Consider the following 20748-nt stretch of genomic DNA (forward strand, 5'->3'; position numbering starts at 1 on the left):
AAGAGGGGGAAAAAGTTTGCTCCTTGGAAATCACTGCTTTGAAAGTCATCTTCCTGGCTCTCGGGGCTGAGGTTCCAGTTACCATCTTCCCGTGGCTTTGGAGGCTTTTTCTGCTGCCCAGAGGTGGGGTCTCTGCGGAACTTTCCAGATGTGGCCAGGGTTTGGGTTCTAGGAGGGCGGGGACCCAGGGGACTGCTATCCACCCTTTCACCTCCAGAATCCCTCCCTTTTGCATCTTCATCCTGGCCACAGGGTGTCCACAGTTAAGCATAAACTTGCTAGCTCTTGCCAATGGGAACGAAGAATTCTAAACCCATGCCGGGACACCTCAGCACATGGCCCAGGTAAGGAAACCTCCAGGATGAAAGTAACAAGGCTGCCTCTTACTTAGTTGGGGAGATTAGCTGTCTCTCAAATTCTTCCTGCCCCAGGGAATACAGTGCTGAACTCTGGGGTTCAAAGGGCAGGCTCCCCTCTGAACACAGCCCCTAGATTCAATGTGTCAGTCGAGACTGCCCATCCTTCCTGATTCCTGGGACCTTTCACATGAGGGATAGGGCGAGGGGGGCATGTGAGGCTGGGGGATGGGCAGTGGTGGCACCAGCTTGGATGGAGGGGGGATAAGCAAGGGTCTTTGAGGGTTGGGGGAGGTGGAAGAGGGGACCGAGTTCTGAGCTCCCCTGCTATGACAGCAGCCTGCCAGGAGAGGGCAGTGCAGAGCCTCTGCCTGTTTTTTTGCTGTCTTAAATATACCTCTGCGGTGATTGTGCCAAACTTGGCCATCTTCCTCTCCAGACTGGCAAACTGAGGACACCCAGAAAGTCCTCTTCCTAGGTCCCTTTCATGGGTAGTCGAATGAACAAGGGTTATGGTGAGGCCTCTAAATTTCCTCTGGTCCTGGGTCCCCCTAATCCTTAACCACAAGAAAAGAGAATCACGCGCCAGAATTACGGTAGGTAATAAGGTTTACTGAAAACTCGGCCACATTCAGTACTGGTTTGGTGGATACATCAGAAGAGGTTGCATAACATTAGGCAGGTGGAGGGGGGCTGCGAGGAGGATGTGTGGGCACGTGTGTGCATGTGGGGTGGGATGCCTGTCCAAAGTGATAAGTGGAAGGGTGTCTGTGTACGCGTGTGTGTGTATGAACAAGGAAAATGAAGCAGAACAGGAAATGTATTTATCCCATTGCACGTTGCAAAAGTCTCACGCCAAAAAAGCTAGACTTTCCTCTACCTATGGCATCAAAAGGGAGTAAAAAAATGATTGGATCACCCAGATTATAAATAAGGTTATTTGTTTCTCAAAAATCCCTATTAAAACATTAAATATCAGCTCTTTTGGGGGAAGAAATACATTCATTGCAGGGAGACCTCAGGAAAGCCACCATCCTTTTGCTCCACCTTCCAGGGCCCTGGCAGGGGGCCCTTGAGTTGAGCCCAGCAGCCAACTCACATCCTGCCGCTGCCGGAGATGGCCAATGCACGACTGACAAATGAAGCTGCAGGTCCATTAAATGAAATTCAATGGAAAACACACGTGTGTTCACAGCCGTAGGGGTGGGCGGGAACAGGAGGGTGGGGTGCCAATCCTGGGGGCCTGGGGGTTGGGGTGGAGGCTGTGTGTCAGGGCAGATGGTGGGAAGACACCTCCTTGTGGAGCCCAGGTTCCTCCAGGGCTGTGGTAGGGATGGTGTGTGGAACAGTGAGGCAGGTGGGTGGGCACCTCCCTCACACTTTGGATATTGATGGGAAGGGTGATGTAGCTAGCACCTTCTCCAACCCCTGGCTTCCCACTGGGCTGGATGCTTCTTTCCAAAGTTTCTTCAGCCTTCTCGGAAGGATAGCGTGAAGAAGAGAGGATGAAAGCTGGTGGAGCCAGCCTGGGGGCAGAGGGACAGTGGCGAGGGGTGGGAGGGGTGGACAGCTGCCAAGCTAACCTGGCTCCACCCTCTCCAACAGCCCATGGCAGGTGTGGAACATCTGAAGAGCTCCATCCCAGGGCTGCGACATCTGGGCTAAGACACCACTGACCACCTGGGGATGGCTGTGGTCTCCAAAGTCGCCTTGATGTGGCTCCTAGCCCAGGTCTTGTCATCTGCTTGTGTCCTGGAGCCAATCCAGGTGAAGGACCTCCACTTAACCTCCTATAATTTGAGCCCACCAGCTTACCACTGATTTCCAGGAGACAGAGAGAGAGAAGGTGGCTCTAATGGCTCGTCCCCCTCTACCAAGTCCATGGGCCTTGGAGGACCAAGGGGAGCCCTAGAGAATCCAGGTCCCATCTTATTCTACAGGATGTAACGCCTTGGCCACCCTCTCCCTCCAGCTATGAGTCATGCATTCCGGTTCCCTCCTGCCCTTGAATGTCTCTCAAAGAGCTAAGGACCCTGTGGAGGTGGAGCCCGGACCACCTTTGTCTCTTTCCTCCTGACTCGGTTCCCTGGCAGAGGCTCACTCCGCGAACACCACTGATCCATGTCCCAGCACGGGGCTTGTAAACAACTCAAGTCCTTCAGTGGGGGTGGGGGGCGCCGTGGGGACCCTCTGTCCTCAGGGATGCGGTGAGTCCAGATCTCACTCCTGCCTCTCCGTTCAGGCTGCGTGGCCAGCCCCGCCACGCTGAGTCCTCTGCAGTACTAGGGAAGTGGGGCCGGGGTTCTCAGTGAAGCTTGGTGGTTGGGAAGGAGCGGGTGTTTCCTGTGCATTTCCTCCAGCTACTGATTCCGGGAAGCCAGGGCCCGACTTCCTCTGTGCTGCCTGCCCCGTCCCCTTCCCCCCACCCTGAAGCCCTCCTGACGAAGCTCCTCTCCTGCTCGGTGACCAGTGCCACCTGGGCGGCTCGGCTACTCCAGGGAGTCACTGTGTTCCAAGCCCAGGTCGCTGACATTCGTTGTCTGCAGCTCGTCCGCCTCCTCCTCCAGCTCCTCTTCCTCCTCCTCTTCCATCTCATCCTCTTCCTCTTCTTCCGTCCCGTCCAGTGAATCGTCGTGTGCCGCCATCAGAGCCTGCTGCATGGCCATGGTGGCGTTGTCTGAGGACAAGGGCTGCAGGTTGTCCAGGCTGATGGACCCTACGGGAGAGAAGAAGGGCGGGGTCAGGCCCGTGGGTGGGGTGGTGAGCACCTACGCTGGAAGTCTCCCGTCCATTCACCTATCAGCCCCACCCCAGGCAGCAGCACTCCCGGGTACCACGTCGTGCCATCTGCTGTGTAATTGGGGCAGACACTGTTGCCTTTCGAAGAATTCTGTAAGTACGTATTGTCATCCCCACTCTAAAGAGGAGGAAATAGTCTCAGACAGTTGAGTCATTAGCTCAAAGGAACACAATCAGGCATGCTATTGCTGAGCTTCTCTCCCTGGTGGGTTTGGCTCAAAATCTGTTGATTTCCACTCTACCTCCTAAGACTGTTGCCCACCACATAGAAACTGGTTCACAGCCATATCCATACACGTATACATGAAGGTATGCATGCACACGTGTACACCTCCACTCCACTTCCCACACAGAGCTAGCTTCACACGCCAAGCTATAAAATGCCTGGCTCACGGCTCATTGAATTATTCATTGTGCACCAGGCGACCGGCAATTAGAAGTGTATACGGAGGGTGTGATGGAGAAGCTGGGAAAACAAAACTCTTCCTGGCCTCCGTTCACAAGCCACCTGCCTACCTCGGTATTTATAGAGGGCCCTGGCTCCTGGGGGACTGTGAACACACTGACTGGTGCTAAGAAACTTCGGGTGGGTGTGGGAGTGCGGAGGGGGGTCTCTTGAGCAGCCATTGACTCAGATGCCCACCAGTGGACTCCCACTCGTCCTGGTGAGATTGCTTTTGACTTGTTAAAATATATACCAAAAAATCCCCTTCTTTTAGGCTTACGTACATCCTTTGGCGGGGATCAGGAGGGTTAACTATTGCGACTGAGCTGGCACTGCCACTCAAGTGAGTGGACATTCAACCCTTGACTCTGCACAGCCATCCCCCACCCCCAGGGTCTAGAGTACCCTCAGCCCCAGTTCTTACCATCGGGGTTTGTCCCTGGGGCACCGCCCTGTTGCTGCAGCACCCCTGCAGCAATGGAGTTGGGCCAAAATCTTTGGGTGGGCCGGTGCTGCGACTTGATTTTCTTGGCTTTGGGGGCAGGGTCGGGGTTGCTGGCATCAAGCATAGGCTGCAGGATGCGTCTTCGGGCATTGATGAACCTGCCCCGGGGTCAGATGGAGACAGGTTAGCCACCACTGGGGGGGCGGGAATGTGTGTGCGCAGGTGTGAGCATATGTGTGCACATGTGACGTGTGCAGATGCGTGCATGCGCGCACACACATGCATGTGTGTGAATGTGTGCACATGTGTATGCACATGTCCTGTGTACATGCATGCACACACGTGTGTACACGCGTGCATGGGCACATGCATGTTTGCACACTTGTGCAGGTCTATACATGCACGGGCACACATGGGTGTGTGCGAGCATGTATGTGTCCATGTACCCATGGATGCGTACATGTGAGCTTGTACGTGCACATGTGTATGTATGCACATGTAAGCATGTGTGTAGGTGCATATGTGTGTGTGCACACATGTGCAGAGAGCTCTAAGCTACTTCTGCACTCCCACCAGCTGGTCCTCGAATGCAGCAGACTGCGGGTCTGGTTCAGGGTATGAAAGCACAGCAGTGCTTGTGCTTGTGAGCTGACCAGGGGCTTGGGGACTGACCAGGGGCTTGGGGACCACAAGTTGGGATGAATGCGTGAGAAGGCCTGGGAATCTGCTCCAGACCCATGAGGACTGAACAGCGAAGGAAGAGCTCCTTAGTCAAAAGCACTAACCTCTGACCTCTCTCCGAGGGGCCAAGGGTCCACTCCCGCCCACCAGACCTTGCCCTCTGAGATTCCCATGACACCCTGGCCAGCCACAGAGGAGGGAGCCTGGGGAGCCCTGTGGCTTAGGACTGTTGCCTCCTCCCTCCTTCCCGCTCCCAGCTCTGCAGAATGTTTTAGCTTGAGCTCTGTTTACACAGGTGGTGAGGAGAGCAGATAACCCCTGGGGGCCTGGGGGCCTGGGATGCAGCCAGGCCTGTGTGTCTATTCATCGTTTTCCGTGATGCTCTCGACACAGCTTCCCAGCAGAGGGTGCTGAGAAGCTGCAGATGAGGCTATAGGTGTGGATTTCAGCTTTCTGTTTCCAGCCAACACGGGAGAGCTGGCACGGTGGCTGGGCGGAGACTGAAGTGAGCTGGGCACTCCCACCTTTCCCCCTGCTGTGCATCCCCTCCTGCCGAGCAAGTGGCCCCTGGGTCTGAGAGCCTTTGGGCAGGTGATGCTAACTCACCAGTTATTAACTTGCAAGAGGGTGAGGTTCGTCTGGGCTGCGATCTGCCTCTTCTCATCCTCCGTGGGGTAGGGGTGCTGAAATGAGAGGCGAAGAGCTAGTGAGGGGTGGGCACGTGGTGACCTTGTCCCCCTAGAGACCATGCCCATGACACAGGCAGCGTCCCGGGCAGGCAGCCTCAGTGGTTTGGAAGCCCAAACAGGGGAAAGTTAACATTTGTATCCCAGAAAGAATGGACTGCCAGCCTCGAGGGAGGCTGCTCTGTGCCTAAGGAGGGCCACCCACCCTCAGCCCAGCCCCCCTTTGGTGGGGAACCAAGTGGTTTCCCAGGAGCCAGTACAGTTCAATAGTGGTCGCTTCCGGAGCACCGTCACATCCTCCAGACACCCCCAGTCAGGCAGGTCAAGCATTATCAGTATTAGGATTTACAGTGGCCTCAAAGCCCAGGACTGGTTGGATCTCCTTGCAATATAAGGGACTCTGACAGGGAGGCCTGGCGTGCTGTGATTCATGGGGTCGCGGAGAGTCGGACACGACTGAGCGACTGAACTGAACTGAACTGAACAAAGCCCAGGGGACTCTCAGAAGGTGGTAAACGGGATGAATGAATCCGTTTAATTTACACTAACTGACATTTACTGAATATCTACCCTGTGTGCAGATTCATGTAGGCATCCTAGGAGACAGAAGATAAATATATGGACAACTACAACTTGTACAATATTTTACAGCCTGTGAAATGCTTTCATGCACTAATTTCACTTAATAAAAGCACCTCACTAAAATTCAGTAAGGGGCAGGTTAGGTGTTGTTCTTCCCACTTTACAGATGAGGAAACTGAAGAACCACCTCCATTGTCCCCCAGATGGTGGCATCAGCTTGGAACTCAGTTCTTCTGACTGTGGCCTGGGCTCCCCCATTGCTGCACACTGCCACTTTGTGACAGGGAGTCAGTGTCTTTGGAGGGCGGTGAGTGAGGGCATGGGCCAGGGCCTTCAGTTCCTGCACTGATTCCATGCTTGTCTGTCTCTCGACCTGTGCTTCATGAGGGCAAAGACCAGCTCTCGTCTTATTAATGTATTCCCAGTGCCCTCCACACGTACATAATGCGCAAATGATGCCGTGACATCAATGCCATACAATAACACCAATGAAAGGAAGCAGACACAAGGCAGGAGATGCTGGAATTTGGGTGACGAGCACCAGAGAAGCTTAGAAAGAGAAGTGGGGTGTTGGCCAGAGCATTGGGAAGGCTGAACAGGTCACATTAAAGACTGGGAAACTTCGGGGTGGCAGTGGGTTAGGGTGGAGAGCCCCATGATGACCAGTTCTGTGTGTCTTTCTCAGGCTTCTGCATGCCACTTAGTACCTGGCAGACTGGCAATAGCTGTGATGAGAGTCTGAATGGGTTGGAGCCTTGCCCGGGCAGCTAGGGGAGGTTTGGGGGCTCTTAGGGTAGAGGGCCCAGCTGTCCTCAGGTTGGAAACATCCCCTTATTGAGGTGGTATGAGATACTGGAGCTTGAAAGTCCCAAAGACCAGGACTCAGATTTTTGCTCTTATGACAACCGGTGAGATCTCCGGACCATCGCTTTACCCTACATCAAAAAATCATGTCATGATTAAATGAAATTGTACTTGTAAAGTGCTCAACAAGAGATGGCACTTCATACTATTATTGGATGATGCTGGCAAGGTGCTTAAAGCTGTCTGAGGGATGAGCCTGAGATCAACAGCCTCGGTGGGATGCTCATTACCAAAGGAGAGGAACCTCTCCAGTGGCCTCAGCGTCCCCCGGCTGAAGCAATCGGGATCGTGTGTTGTTTTAATTCACACCTCTGACCCTGCCTGCCACGCCAGGGCAGCTGGGGCTTGTGAGCCACATAACATTAAGATTCTAACAAGAAGGAAAGCGCAGCGGTGTCGCAGGAGCCGACTCCATCTAAAAGGGGAGGAGCAGAGGGAGGTGGGGACGAGACGGTAGCCCTCAGCGGCAGAGAAGGAGGGGCTCCGTGTCTTCTGACCCCCTCCGTGGAGGGGTGGTGGCTGAGCCCTCCTCCCCTGCCCGTGGAGATTCAATCTCTGTGGCCCTCATTAGAAGCCGAGCAGCCTCCGTGTCATCCATGGCAGCTGGTCTGAGGATACAGCAAAAACAGAGCAACGTTTGGCTTCTCTGGGCCCTACTAGCTCCTTCACATCTTCTCGCCTTTGCACATGCTGTCCCCCTGCTGGAATACTCCACCTCCCACCTTTCGACTGCGTGCGTTTCTGAGCTTCTGCAAAAGCCCTCTCCCAGGTCAAGTCCTTTGTGAGGTCTCTCCCAGCTCCCTGAGGCAAGTCAGTCACTGCGGCCCTTGAATAACTGCCTTCAGCCCACTCTTCGGTGAGAGATCTCTCCCCTATCCTGGGAGTTGCTCAGGCAGGGACCTGGTCTTATCAGACACCACATCTCCAGTGTCCAGACCAGTAGCAGGTGGCATGGATACTCGGTGTCTGTGTATGAGACAGATGAGTGAACCAGCACGGGAAGGAGCTGGTTGACTTGTTTCCCGAGCCTTGCCAACCATGCCGGCACATCAACCACAAACTCAGGGAAGCTGCTACGGTCCAAGAGAGAGACACCCACCCATGGAGCCCACAGCTTACAGGGAAAGGCTTCAACCAAAGAAGAAAGCCTCTATTAAAGAGGAGTGTATAGGGGACTTCCCTGGTGGTGCAGTGGATAAGAATCTGCCTGCTTACACAGGGGGCATGGGTTCAGTCCCTAGCCTGGGAAGATCCCACATGCCACAGAGCAGCTAAGCCCAGGTGCCACAACTATTGAGCCTGAGCTCGAGAGCCCATGTGCTGCAGCTCCTTAAGCCTGTGCCCTAGAGCCCATGCTGCAGCTCCTTAAGCCCGTGCCCTAGAGCCCATGCTCCACAAAAGAGAAGCCACCACAATGAGAAGCCCGTGCACCGAACAAGGAGCGGCCCACTCGCTGCAACTAGAGAAAGCCCACCGCAGCAATGAAGACCCAGGGCAACCCAAAAGAAAAAAATACATAGTGTGTTTCAGTACACACTGGGTGGTCAGAGCAGTCAGAGGAGACTTCTCTAGGGAGGTGGGCTTCAGCTGGACTTTGAAGAATGGCCAAGCTCTTGCCTAGAAAATCCCATGGATGGAGGAGCCTGGTAGGCTGCAGTCCCTGGGGTCGCTACGAGTCAGACATGACTGGGCGACTTCACTTTCACTTTTCACTTTCACACATTGGAGAAGGAAATGGCAACCCACTCCAGTGTTCTTGCCTGGAGAATCCCAGGGACGGGGGAGCCTGGTGGGCTTCCGTCTATGGGGTCACACAGAGTTGGACACGACTGAAGTGACTTAGCAGCAGCAGCAGCAGCAGCAGCAGCAAGCTATCTTAGTAATGGAGGGCACGGACTTTCTGGCAGGGGCTTTGTACCCGAACTTATTGTCAGAGCAAATTTCTTCCACTATTACGATCTCCAGAGAAGGAAATCCTTCAGCCTCCTGAAGATAAAGTTTGCTGTCTCTAAGGAGACTTCCAGTGCAGGCCTCCATTCTGAGTGGATGTCATAAACCCACAGATTAAGTTAATGGGAAGGGATGAGAGGGGGGTCCCCCAAACTGGCTGGTTATTCTCTTACAAATACAGACACAAAGCCCTGATCCTCCTTCAGTGCAAGTCCCCCCCTCCCCCATCGCTCCTGGGATGGGTATCTCAGAAGCATGCAGTGGAGGTGGGGGAGGCTGGGCGGGTGGTGGTAAGTGCAGGGTTTGGCATGGCCTTGGGGACAGGTGTGTTGCCAGAACATTCCTGGCACCCCATCTGAGTGCTCGTGGGAGCAGTCCAGCTTGTCCACGCCTCAGACCAGATGATTCCTGAGGACAGAGTCAAAATAGCCCTGGCCCCTGGACACCCCTGGATTTGGTCAGCACTACTTTTAGCACCATCGGAAAGGCTGGGGGCCAGGGGCAGGAAGAGGGATCCAGTGTGATGGCGGTGAGCCCTCGGGCCTCAGCTCACTATTTGGATGAACTTCTCCGCAGCCAGGAGGGAAGGGCGAAGACAGAGGCCCTCTAGAAGGGACACGGATGGACCAGACAATGACAGCCCCTTCTCAGGCCAGCAGGGAGCCCCATGTGACTGGGCAGTGCTGCCTGCTGGTTAAGAGCATGGCCTCTGCAGAAGTCACTCACTCCAGTATTCTTGCCCTGGAAACCCCATGGACAGAGGAGCCTGGTGGGCTATAGTCCATGGGGTCACAAAGATTCGGACACGACTTAGCGACTACACCACCACCTGTACCATCTTTGCAGAGGTCAGGTCCTGCATCGACCACTTAAACAGACACAGGACCTTGGCTATGTATTGTTTCATGTCTGCCATCCTCAGTTTCTGGGCTTAAGATGGAAATAGCAAGACAGGGCCTACTCCTTGGACTTTGAGGATGATTGAATGAGAACATGCTGTGCTAACTCACTCTGGACCACATGGTGACACCTGCCAGACTTCACCATTCAGTTGACTAGGCTCTGGGGAAGGGAACTGCCGGATTTAAGCTGAAGAGGCATTCATGATACCACAGTTGCCATCAGGAAGCTCCTCTGATATCTAACCCAACTCTTTGCTGACACCTCCCTTTGGGCTCCATGACTCAAGTCTCATCTGGGCTAAAATGAAGCTGAAGGCATCTTTTGGTTTGAACTACGGGATTCCCCCTAGGGCCCTGGGTCTGAAAGCAGCCCAACCAGGCCGGTACATGGGCCCTTGGCCACTTCTTTCACTCAAAGCCCACCCAATAGGGTGCACCCACCTCCTCACCGAGGCAGCCAAGCAGGAGGCTGGCCAGATCCCCGAGGGACATGGCACATTGGAAGGAGCAGCCTGCCAGTGTGAGATGGAGCTGCCACTGGAGTGGAGCTTGAAGCTGCTATCCTGGTCCACTTTCCCACACTGGGGTCAGCCACACCCTCCTTCCCTTCTCTCTCCTGACCAACTGTGTGCATGTAGCCTGCTGTGGCTACAAAATTTCTTAATGTGGCCCAGGGCCAGAAACCAGCCAGAGGGAGGCAGCTGGGATGGTGAGGGGTCCCGAAACAGCCACATTGCGTCACACAGAAGATGCCATTGATGGCAAGGCACACCCTGACCTCAGAGACGCTAAAGTGGGAGAGACGAGCAGTTTAGAATGGAGAGGGGTACAGAAGGTACCAGGGGCCCTCCCTTTCCTGCTAGAGCTGTCCTGGCTCAGACGTCCCACGTTTCCATTCCTTTCTCTTTTCCACTCACCTCCCCACTTACAATTGTGCACACACAGGAAAGTGCGGGGCTTCCCAGGCGGCTCAGTGGTAAAGAACCCGCCTGCCAACGCAGGAGACAAGAGATGAGGGTTCGATCCTTGGATTGGGAAGATCCCCTGGAGGAGGAAATGGCAACCCGCTCCAGTATTCTTGTCTGAAAAATTTCATGGACAGAGGAGCCTGGTGGGTTACCGTTCATGGGATTGCAAAGAATCGGACATGACTGAGCGACTGAACACACAGAAAATCACAGAAAACGAAAATGCACAGCTTGTTGTAATGTCACCAACACCCATGTGACCACCACCCAGGTCAACAAAATAGATTTCTACTGGTACCCCAGAAGCCCCTTTCCTGTCCCCGGCCAATCACCACTTCCAAAGATAACCCCAAGATAACCAGATGCTCCTTCTTTTGCTTTTCTTTATACTTTTACAATCTATGTTACATTCTTAATCAATATGGTTTAGTTTTGCTTAGTTTCTGGACCCCATATGAATTCACTCATATAGCATGTAGTCTTTCACTCCACAGTATAGCTGTGGGATCCATCCAGGGTTGTTCTATGTAACAGTCACCTTCATGTTCATTGCTATCTAGTTTCTCATTGTAATAATCTACCACCTTCCTGCTCTTCATTTGTTCCTCCAGTCACTAAGTTGTGTCCTCTCTTTGTGGCCCCATGGACTGTAGCCCGCCAGGCTCCTCTGTCCATGGAATTCTCCAGGCAAGAATACTGGAGCGAGTTGCCATTTCCTCCTTCAGGGGATCTTCCTGATCCAGGGATCGAACCCAGGTCTCCTGCATTGGCAGGCAGATTCTTAACCACTGAGCCACCTGGGAAGCCCTTCCTGTTCTTCCCCCTTCCCCCTGGTTTCTATTTCAGTCAATCCTCCACAGAGTAGTAAAATGTTGGTCCTTAACCTGCCCCCAACCCCTAAAATCCATTTGGAACACCCCCTCCACTGCCATGAGGTCTGAGCCCTCACCCTATCCAGAATTCCACACACTACAAGGATGATCTGTTTTTCACCCCAACCAGACAGGCTGCAAGTTTTGAGCAAAGGGTCCACACCGTTCTTTTCACCGCCACCTCCTCGGTGCTGAGGAAAACGCCAGGTTTGTGCCAAGTGTTCAGTGCGTCTTCGCTGAATGATCATAGGTTCCTGGGGGGTAAGTGGTGCTTGCCCCCATTCCCTTGGTGCGTGTCTGTGGGTGTGGAAATGAGCAGGGTGGGGGTGGGGGGCGTCGGTGATTCAGGCTCCCCGGGCCACCTGCTTATTAACAGTGCTGTTCTCACAACTGATGGTTTCAAACATATTTGTGGGGGGATGAGAAGGAGAAGGGGGTCCTTAGGAGTCCACTGAACACACTGGCTACTTCTCTAGAAGGGTCTCGGAGGCAGCATTGTAGCAGTTGGCAAGGACAAAGAAGAGGGTCTCTAGGGACTTCCTGGAGGTACAGTGCAGGGGGCACAGGTTGGATCCCGGGTCAGGGAGCTAGATCCCGCAAGCCCCAAGCGTCTGTGTGCCACACTAAAGATCCTGCATGCCGCAGCTAAGACCTGGTGCACCCAAAAGAAGAAGAACAGGGGCCCTAGAATGAGACCACCCGGCTTTGAACCCTGGTCTCTCACCAGCTTGAGACCCTGGGCTGTCGTGTCAGCTTCTTCTTCTGTAAAGCGGGGAGAGCAAATACACCTTCCAAAGGTTGTTTAATAACAATCAATGTGTTAATATTTGAAAGGTGCTTAGAAGGGTGCCTGGAACACTCCATGTAGATGCTGTTTAGTCTCGAAGTCACGTCTGATGCTTTGTGACCCCTTGAACTGTAGCCCGCCAAGATCCTCTGTCCATGGGATTTCCCAGGCAAAGATACTGGAGTGGGTTGCCATTTTTCCCTCCAGGGGATCTTCCCGACCCAAGGATCGAACCCACGTCTCCTGTTTGACAGGTGGATTCTTTACCACTGAGCCACCTGGGAAGCCTAGCACGCTCCATGAGTGTTTGTTAAGTAAATCAGTAACATAAAATAAACCTGCTGCTCAGTGCAAGCGGCTCTCTCTCCGGGAAAGCCACAGCTTGTTTTTCTGAGGGCAAGACCTCCAGCAGCCCCTGTGTGCATGTACAAATGTGCTTTCTTTTCAAATAGGTTTATTTCCCTGACGCTGGGACTGCACCAGCCCCTGGGTGTATATGATGGGGCATTTTCTGCTAACCTGCCTTCAGGCTCCTTGGGGGATGCTGTGGAGGTGTAAATCTCCCCTGGCCATTTTCACATTTTCAGGTGGAATCTTTATTTTTATTTTTTAGTGTTTGGCAGCACCAGGTGGCAAGTGAGATCTTAGTTCCCTGACCAGGGATTTCTCTGTGGAACTCATCTGCCTCCCTATTGTCCAACCAGAGAGCAAAGACTGTCTTCTGGAGCCACACAGGGTCTGAAGCACCTGCTCTCGCCTCCTAACAGGGCTCGCTGCCACTTCCTGGAAGCGGACAGCTTTTTGGAGAACTCCAAGCACTTAGAAAGCATCGGGCACCCTGTGAGAGTACTTGACATGTATTCTGATTGAATTCTCAAGGCATCTGTGAAGTAGGCATCATGATTCCCATTTTACGCACGAGAAAACTCAGCCCAGAAGGTTAAAAACTGGCTCCAGTTTACACAAGGGATATGTGGCAGAGTCAGGACCCACACTCCCTGTATTCTTTTTCTTCTGCTGCCTCGGGTCATCGTTGCTGTGTGCGGGCTTTCTCGAGTTGCAGTGAGCAGGGGCTACTCTCTAGCTGCCGTGCAAGTGCTTCTTATTGCGGTGGCTTCTCTCGTTGCCGAGCACGAGCTCTAGATGTGTGGGTTTCATTCATTGCAGCACACAGTCTCAGTACTTGTGGCTCTTGGGCTCTGTTGCCCTGCAGCATGTGGAATCTTCCCGGACCAAGGACTGAGCCCATATTTCCTGCATTGGCAGGCAGATATTTAACCTCTGGACTACCAGGGCCATCCAACCCCCTGCATCTTTTTTTTTCTCCTGTATCTTTAACCACGTCTACTTCACCTCTGTCAGCCTCTGTGCTTTTTAACATATTATTGATCTTCACCATACATACGTATTATTGCCTTCACTTTATGAAAAGGAAATTGACATCAGAGAAGTTAATTGACTCATTCCAGGTCATACAGTAAGTAAAAAATGGAGCAGGGCTCAATCTCAGGTCTGTCGCCTCCACGGTCTTTCTTTCTACTGCACAGGCTGCCCCAATGGCCCCACAGACCAACAGTCTCCAGCCCTCAGCCCTCATCATGGGACGTGCTTCCTGTAGGAGTCATCTGAACAGACATGTCCCCATCCTGGCTGCCCTTCCCTGGACATGACTTGTCAAAGGACCTTTTGGAATCTGATGCCCAGTCCCGGATACACTATGCTGGACATGTCTGACCAGAAAGATGGGCAAACCCCCTCCCCTCTATTGAGTCGCCAGCCCCCTGTGAGTGCGTTTGTGTGAGAGCACTTGGTTACATCTTGGGCTGACCATTTGTAGGATGAGCATGATTTATTCCCTCAGTTAAATGACCGGTCCTAGGAGTGCTGAAATCATCTCTCTCACCTGAAGCTCAGGTGTTAGTGGGCAGATGTATTTCTTGGAACTTAGATCACCTTTCTCCATAGAAACAAGTTTTTTTAAATAGGTAGTTTTCTGGGCTAGCCTTAAAGACCGATTTGGTTGAAGATCTGTGTTCTGGTGGAGAGAAGCCCCCAGGACTCAGGAAGAAAAAATGAGAGATCTTCCTCTGCTTTCAGGGAACAGAACTAGACCCAGGTAAATGCTGAGACTGGTGAGCACAGACTTCCTCAGCTTTTCCCTTTTTGTGCTCCACTGACTCTTCCCAGTCCCTCCTGTGACAAATCCCTGGATGCTTTGTTATCCTCCCATCCGCTTCCTCAATTGGAGACTTCCAGCCTTTAGGACTTTACGGTCAAATTCCCTGCAGTGATGCTCATGATGATGAAGATAAAGCTTTCATCAGATTCTCAAAAGGGTCAGGCGAGGTTGAAGACAATTGCTAGGAGCCTTTCCTCTGGCACCCCATTCTGGCCTACCTCCTCAAAATGCTGTGCTTACAGATGCTCTGATCTTCATCTTCCACCACTAATAAACCCTGGCAACTCTTTCCTTGAAACTGATCCTAGTGGAGTGGGTGTAGAAAACTAAGCTTTTGGACTAATTCACACCTAAGTTATGAAGGAGTGATGGCCTCACCATGGACATTCTGACAGGGTTAGGATAATTTTAAATGGATCTCTGATGAGTGAGATTTCAGATAAGGTGATAAAATTAAAGGAAAAAATCGTAGATAATATATGCTGGAGCAAGAATGGTTCAATCTCCCTAAGCTATTTTCTTGCTTTTTGATGTTTTTTTACTCCACGGTTTCCCTAGAAGTGTCAAGTTTTCGCTCTGAGGTTTCCAAGGCAGAGCAGATTACAGGGACTTTCAGAGGTAGACTGCAGGTATTTGTAGCAGCAGCTGTGTCTGTTTTAGGACAAAGGACCTCCTCATCCATCATCTTATTCTATCCTCGCAATAGTACTATGAGCTAGATATTGTGGCTCCCATTTTACAGCAGAGGAAACTGAGGCTTGATGAGGTCAAACAATTCCCTGCAGTTCTGCTGGCTAGGTACAGGGGGCATGTGTGTATGCATGCATGCTTAGTTGTGTCTGACTTTTTGTGACCCCGTGAACCGGAGCTGGCCAGGCTCCTCTGTCCATGGGGTTTCCCAGGCAAGAATACTGGAGTGGCGTGCCATTTCCTCCTCCAGGGGATCTTTCCTGACCCAGGGATCGAACCCAGGTCTCCTGCTTGACAGACCGACCACTGAGCCACCTGGTTAAGTTCTTTACCACTGAGGGGTCAGTGAGACTTAAATCCAGATCTTGTCTCCAAGTACCATGCCTTTTGCATAAACTGTTTCTATCTGCTGTAAGAGGCACCACCATTCTAAGACAGCTGTCAATGCAGCCTGTAGGTGGGTGTCTGACAGGGGTAGATGCCCTTTTCCTTTAGACTTAATGCAACGCTAGGCACAAGGAAGCAGGCAAGGATGTTTGCTGAGTGATTGAAGGCAACACTGAGGTGCAGAGGCAACCAACTGTGTCTCTCCTTCACAAGCCCTCCTTGGCCGGGAGCCTGCATGCAGGGCACATGCTGTACCTGGGTGACTTCCAGCGGGGATGAGCCCAGCATGTGAGGCTCCAGCCCTGTGCGTGAGAACAGCTGGAAACCGGACAAAGAGTCTCAGAGACAAGAATCATGAGGTATATACACCAATGTGTGTAGCAGTATCACTCAAAGCCAAGAAAGTGAAGCCCAAATGTTCATAAAGTGATAAATGGATAAATAAAATGTGGTCTCTCTACACAATGGGATATTCATACACAGAAGTGAAGCACTGCCATGTATTATGAGAGGGTAAACCCTGAAAACATCACGCTAAGTGAAAGAAGCCAGTCACAAAAGATTCCATATCATACAATTCCACTCATGTGAAATATCTGAAATCAGCAAACCCCTCAAGACAGAAAGTAGACCACTGGCTTCTAGGGGTGGGCAAGTGATGGCTAATGGGTACAGGCTTTCTTTCCAGGGTGATGAAATGTTCTGGAATTAGACAGTGGTGATGATTACACAATTTTGTAAATATACCTAAGGCCTCTGAACTGTATAGCTAAAATGAGTGGGTTTTATGGTATGTGAATTACATTTCAATAGCAAAAGAATCGGAGAAGACAATGGCAAGCCATTCCAGTGTTCTTGCCTGGAGAATCCCAGGGACGGGGGAGCCTGGTGGGCTGCCGTCTATGGGGTCGCACAGAGTCAGACACGACTGAAGTGACTTAGCAGCAGCAGCAGCACCAAAAGAATCAAGCAGAGAAGGCCCGTGGTGCTTCTGTGCACTCAGTTTTTATGAGTGCAGCCAAGTGTATCTGAGGGCCCTGCAGCAAGGTTGTCAGCTCCGTGGGCTGGGGGCAAGGTGGCAGCAAGCAGAGTGCAACCCTGGCGAGATGTATGCCTGGCTGGTGGATGCGATGGAGGCCGAAGGAAGAGGAACGGGTGAGAGAGTCAGGCAGCCTCACTGTATCTGAAAACAAGGGCCGGGCTATCAAACCCCACACCTGTTCCAGGATGGGGCTCTGAGCCTCGACTGAGAGTTGGGGTCCCCTTTTACTTTACCTAGACTTTGTGTGGGAGCCAAGAGATGCTGCTGTTTCTTGAGTCAGTGGAGAGGCGGTACATCCTAGTGGGAAGAAATTAGAGCCACACAGACCTGGTTTCAAGTTCGGTTACCTTTTCGGAGCCTAGTTTTGTAATCTGTAAAGTGAGGATGGTAGCAGTCTCCCTCCTAGGCTGACTGGGCAGGTGAAATGAGATGATGCAGAAAGATGCTTAGCCTGCAACCAGCAAGCTGTAGAGGCTACTGGAGTAGGGGGGCTCCTTTGGTGGTGGGGCCACTAGGGCTTGGTTTCCTCTCCAGGATCCCGCCACAGTGAAATCATTCTGTAAAGTGGCTCCTGTGCCTGGGTGGCAGCAGCAGAGAGCAGTCACATTTTTGATGGCAATGAGCAGAATCATGCAGGCAGGATGGTGGGGGGAAGCTGCGATCTGGACCGGAGGGGATGAGGGCAGAAGTGGGGACTGAGGAGGCTGGGAAGAGCAGCACCCCTCCTTCCCTCCTCCACAGAGGGGACCCTCTGCCAGGGGTTCCCACCCGATCTGGATTTGCAATGAAATGATCGCTTCCAGCAGGAATTTAGCTGCTTTCAGCAAGAAAGCAATAGCAAGAAAATCTTACTGGATTCTTCGGGGACCCAGAAGCAAGGAACTAATGGATGAAACCATCCGAATCTCACAGTAGCCTAACAGCAAAAAGGCTCGGGGGTTGAGCCTCTATCTCAGGAGCATGCTGTCATCTGAATACATTTCCGGAGCTGCGTGCCATGGGACAGTGGAAAGGACAAGAAGTCTCGGACACAGGGTGAAAGGAATGAAAGAATACTACCTTCTGCCTGAAGGAAAGAAGAAAACAGAAAACCGGCACCTACTGAAGAAGTTCTAATCATCGATATTTATTAAACAAGTCTGCATGTTATACCACGCTCTCCCTCCCTGCTGTCAACCGTTAGAACTGCTGTCTACATCCCGAAAGCTTAGGATGAATAGCTTTGTAGAATGTTCGTTAGCCAATTTATCTGCTTATCAGGAAGACAGCAGTTTTGCATTGACTAGTTTATGCTACTTCTCTGTGTTACTGTAATTATGGAACTTAATTAACTATTCTGTAAACCATGAAATATGAGTGCAAAAAGCAAGAGCTGTTGCTACGAAAACTAAGTGGAGTGCTTTGGAAAGACTCCAGAGTCAAATTTGCTTAAAAGTGAGATCAGGTGAGACAAGTGAAAGAGACTGGGATATACAGTAAAAAATCTAAAAAGATGCTACAGCCAGATTACTTCCCAAAAGCCAAAGATCTTATTCCATTTTAAATAAAAATGAATTTATAGATACTATATTATAGGAGAAATATGTGCAAGTAAAAATGACAAACTTCAATCAGAAAATGACCTTGTTCCTATATCAAAACATTAGCAAACAAATATACATCTTTTAAATCCAAATAAAATGTATCTTTCTGTGCCTTGCTTGCATGTGTGCTCAGTCATGTCTGATTCTCGGCGACCCCATGGACTATACCTCAGCAGGCTCCTGTGTCCAGGGGATTTCCCAGGCAAGAATACTAGAGCAGGTTGCCATTTCCTACTCCAGGAGATCTTCCCAACCCAGGGATTGAACCCACATCTCCTGCATCTCCTACCCTGACAGGTGAATTCTTTACCACTGAGTCACCTGGGAAGCACACACTGGAATACTGCTGCTGCTGCTGCTAGGTCGCTTCAGTCGTGTCCGACTCTGTGAGACCCCATAGACGGCAGCCCACCAGGCTCCCCTATCCCTGGGATTCTCCAGGCAAGAACACTGGAGTGGGTTGCCATTTCCTTCTCCAATGCATGAAAGTGAAAAGTGAAAGTGAAGTCGCTCAGTCGTGTCCGACTCTTAGCGACCCCATGGACCACAGCCTACCAGGCTCATCTGTCCATGGGATTCTCCAGGCAAGGGGACTGGAGTGGAATACTACTCAGCCATAAAAAGGAAATAATGGCATTTGTAGCAGCATGGTGGACCTAGAGATTATCATACTGAGTAAAGTAAGTCAGAGAGAGACAAATACCATGTGATATCAGCTTCAGCAATATGTGAACCGTGAACTCCCAGATGTTCAAGCAGGTTTTAGAAAAGGAAGAGGAACCAGAGAGATCAAATTGCCAACATCCGCTGGATCATGGAGAAAGCAAGAGAGTTCCAGAAAAACATCTATTTCTGCTTCATTGACTATGCCAAAGCCTTTGACTGTGTAGATCACAATAAACCGTGGAACGTTCTGAAAGAGATGGGAATCACAGACCACCTGACCTGCCTCTTGAGAAACCTGTATGCAGGTCAGGAAGCAACAGTCAGAACTAGACATGGAACAACAGACTGGTTCCAAATAGGAAAAGGAGTACGTCAAGGCTGTATATTGTCACCTTGCTTATTTAACTTATATGCAGAGTACATCATGAGGAACGCTGGGCTGGAAGAAGCACAAGCTGGAATCAAGATTGCTGGGAGAAATATCAATAATCTCAGATATGCAGATGACACTACCCTTAGGGCATAAAGTGAAGAGGAACTCAAAAGCCTCTTGATGAACGTGAAAGAGGAGAGTGAAAAGTTTGGCTTGAAGCTCAACATTCAGAAAACAAAGATCATGGCATCTGGTCCCATCACTTCATGGGAAATAGATGGGGAAACAGTGGAAACAGTGTCAGACTTTATTTTTTCGGGCTCCAAAATCACTGCAGATGCTGATTGCAGCCATGAAATTAAAAGACGCTTACTCCTTGGGAAGGAAAGTTATGACCAACCTTGATAGTATATTAAAAAGCAGAGACATTACTTTGCCAACCAAGGTCCGTCTAGTCAAGGCTATGGTTTTTCCAGTGGTCATGTATGGATGTGAGAGTTGGACTGTGAAGCAAGTTGATCGCTGAAGAATTGATGCTTTTGAACTGTGGTGCTGGAGAAGGCTCTTGAGAGTCCCTTGGCCTGCAAGGAGATCCAACCAGTCCATTCTAGAGGAGATCGATCCTGGGTGTTCATTGGAAGGACTGATGCTAAAGCTGAAACTCCAATACTTTGGCCACCTCATGCGAAGAGTTGACTCACTGGAAAAGACTCTGATGCTGGGAAGGATTGGGGGCAGGAGGAGAAGGGGACGGCAGAGAATGAGATGGCTGGATGGCATCACCGACTCCGTGGACATGAGTTTGAGTGAACTCCGGGAGTTGGTGATGGATAGGGAGGCCTGGCGTGCTGTGATTCAAGGGGTCGCAAAGAGTCGGACACGACTGAGCGACTGAACTGACCGACTGACTGATCGTTTATACGTGGAACCTAAAATATGACACAAGTGAACTTATCTACAAAACAGAAACAGACCCACAGACATAGAGGACAGACTTGTGGTTGCCAAGGGGAAGTGGGGGTGCAGGAGGGATGGGTTAGGGGTTTGGAATCAGCAGAGGCAAACTATTACACGTAGAATGGATAAACAACAAGGTCCCACTGGATGGCACAGGGAACTATATTCAATATCCTGTAAACCACAGTGGAAAAGAATATGTAAAAGAACATACATTTGTGTAACTGAATCACTTTGTTGTACAGCAGAAATTAACAACATTTTTGTAAATCAACTATACTTCAATGAAATAAAAATTAAAATGTATCTTTTTAATGGTTGTTCCTTTCTTTAACAAACTTTTCCACACAACCAATCAACAAATTAGTAGTCTTGCACTGGATATGAGAACATCTGCTGATATTGAGCTCTGCCCTTATTCATACCTGTTCTATCCTTCCTTCCTAAAACTGAGCCGCTGCTACGTGTCTAACACAACAGTGCCACACAGCAGTGTTCCGCAACAATCGCACAGAGCTGTTCCTCAAAGCAACA

The 20748-nt window shown here is 51.1% G+C and overlaps 1 protein-coding gene across 3 annotated transcripts in view; it reads right to left on the minus strand.

Moving 5' to 3' along the window:
- Nucleotides 1-900: 900 nt before the first annotated feature.
- Nucleotides 901-20748, minus strand: part of PKNOX2 (PBX/knotted 1 homeobox 2) — a 296299-nt gene continuing 276451 nt past the window's right edge. For all 3 annotated transcript variants that reach the window (XM_055415936.2, XM_055415938.2, XM_055415937.2), the window contains 3 exons: nucleotides 5333-5409; nucleotides 4025-4203; nucleotides 901-3072 (listed from right to left, as the gene is read on the minus strand). In XM_055415936.2, coding sequence (XP_055271911.1) covers nucleotides 2846-3072; nucleotides 4025-4203; nucleotides 5333-5409 — 483 coding nt within the window. In that variant the 3' untranslated portion in view covers nucleotides 901-2845. The remainder of the gene's footprint in view (nucleotides 3073-4024; nucleotides 4204-5332; nucleotides 5410-20748) is intronic.

Source organism: Moschus berezovskii, chromosome 25, assembly GCF_049115385.1.
Source record: "Moschus berezovskii isolate FMDL1 chromosome 25, NW_MosBer_1.0, whole genome shotgun sequence".
Lineage (NCBI taxonomy): Eukaryota > Metazoa > Chordata > Mammalia > Artiodactyla > Moschidae > Moschus > Moschus berezovskii.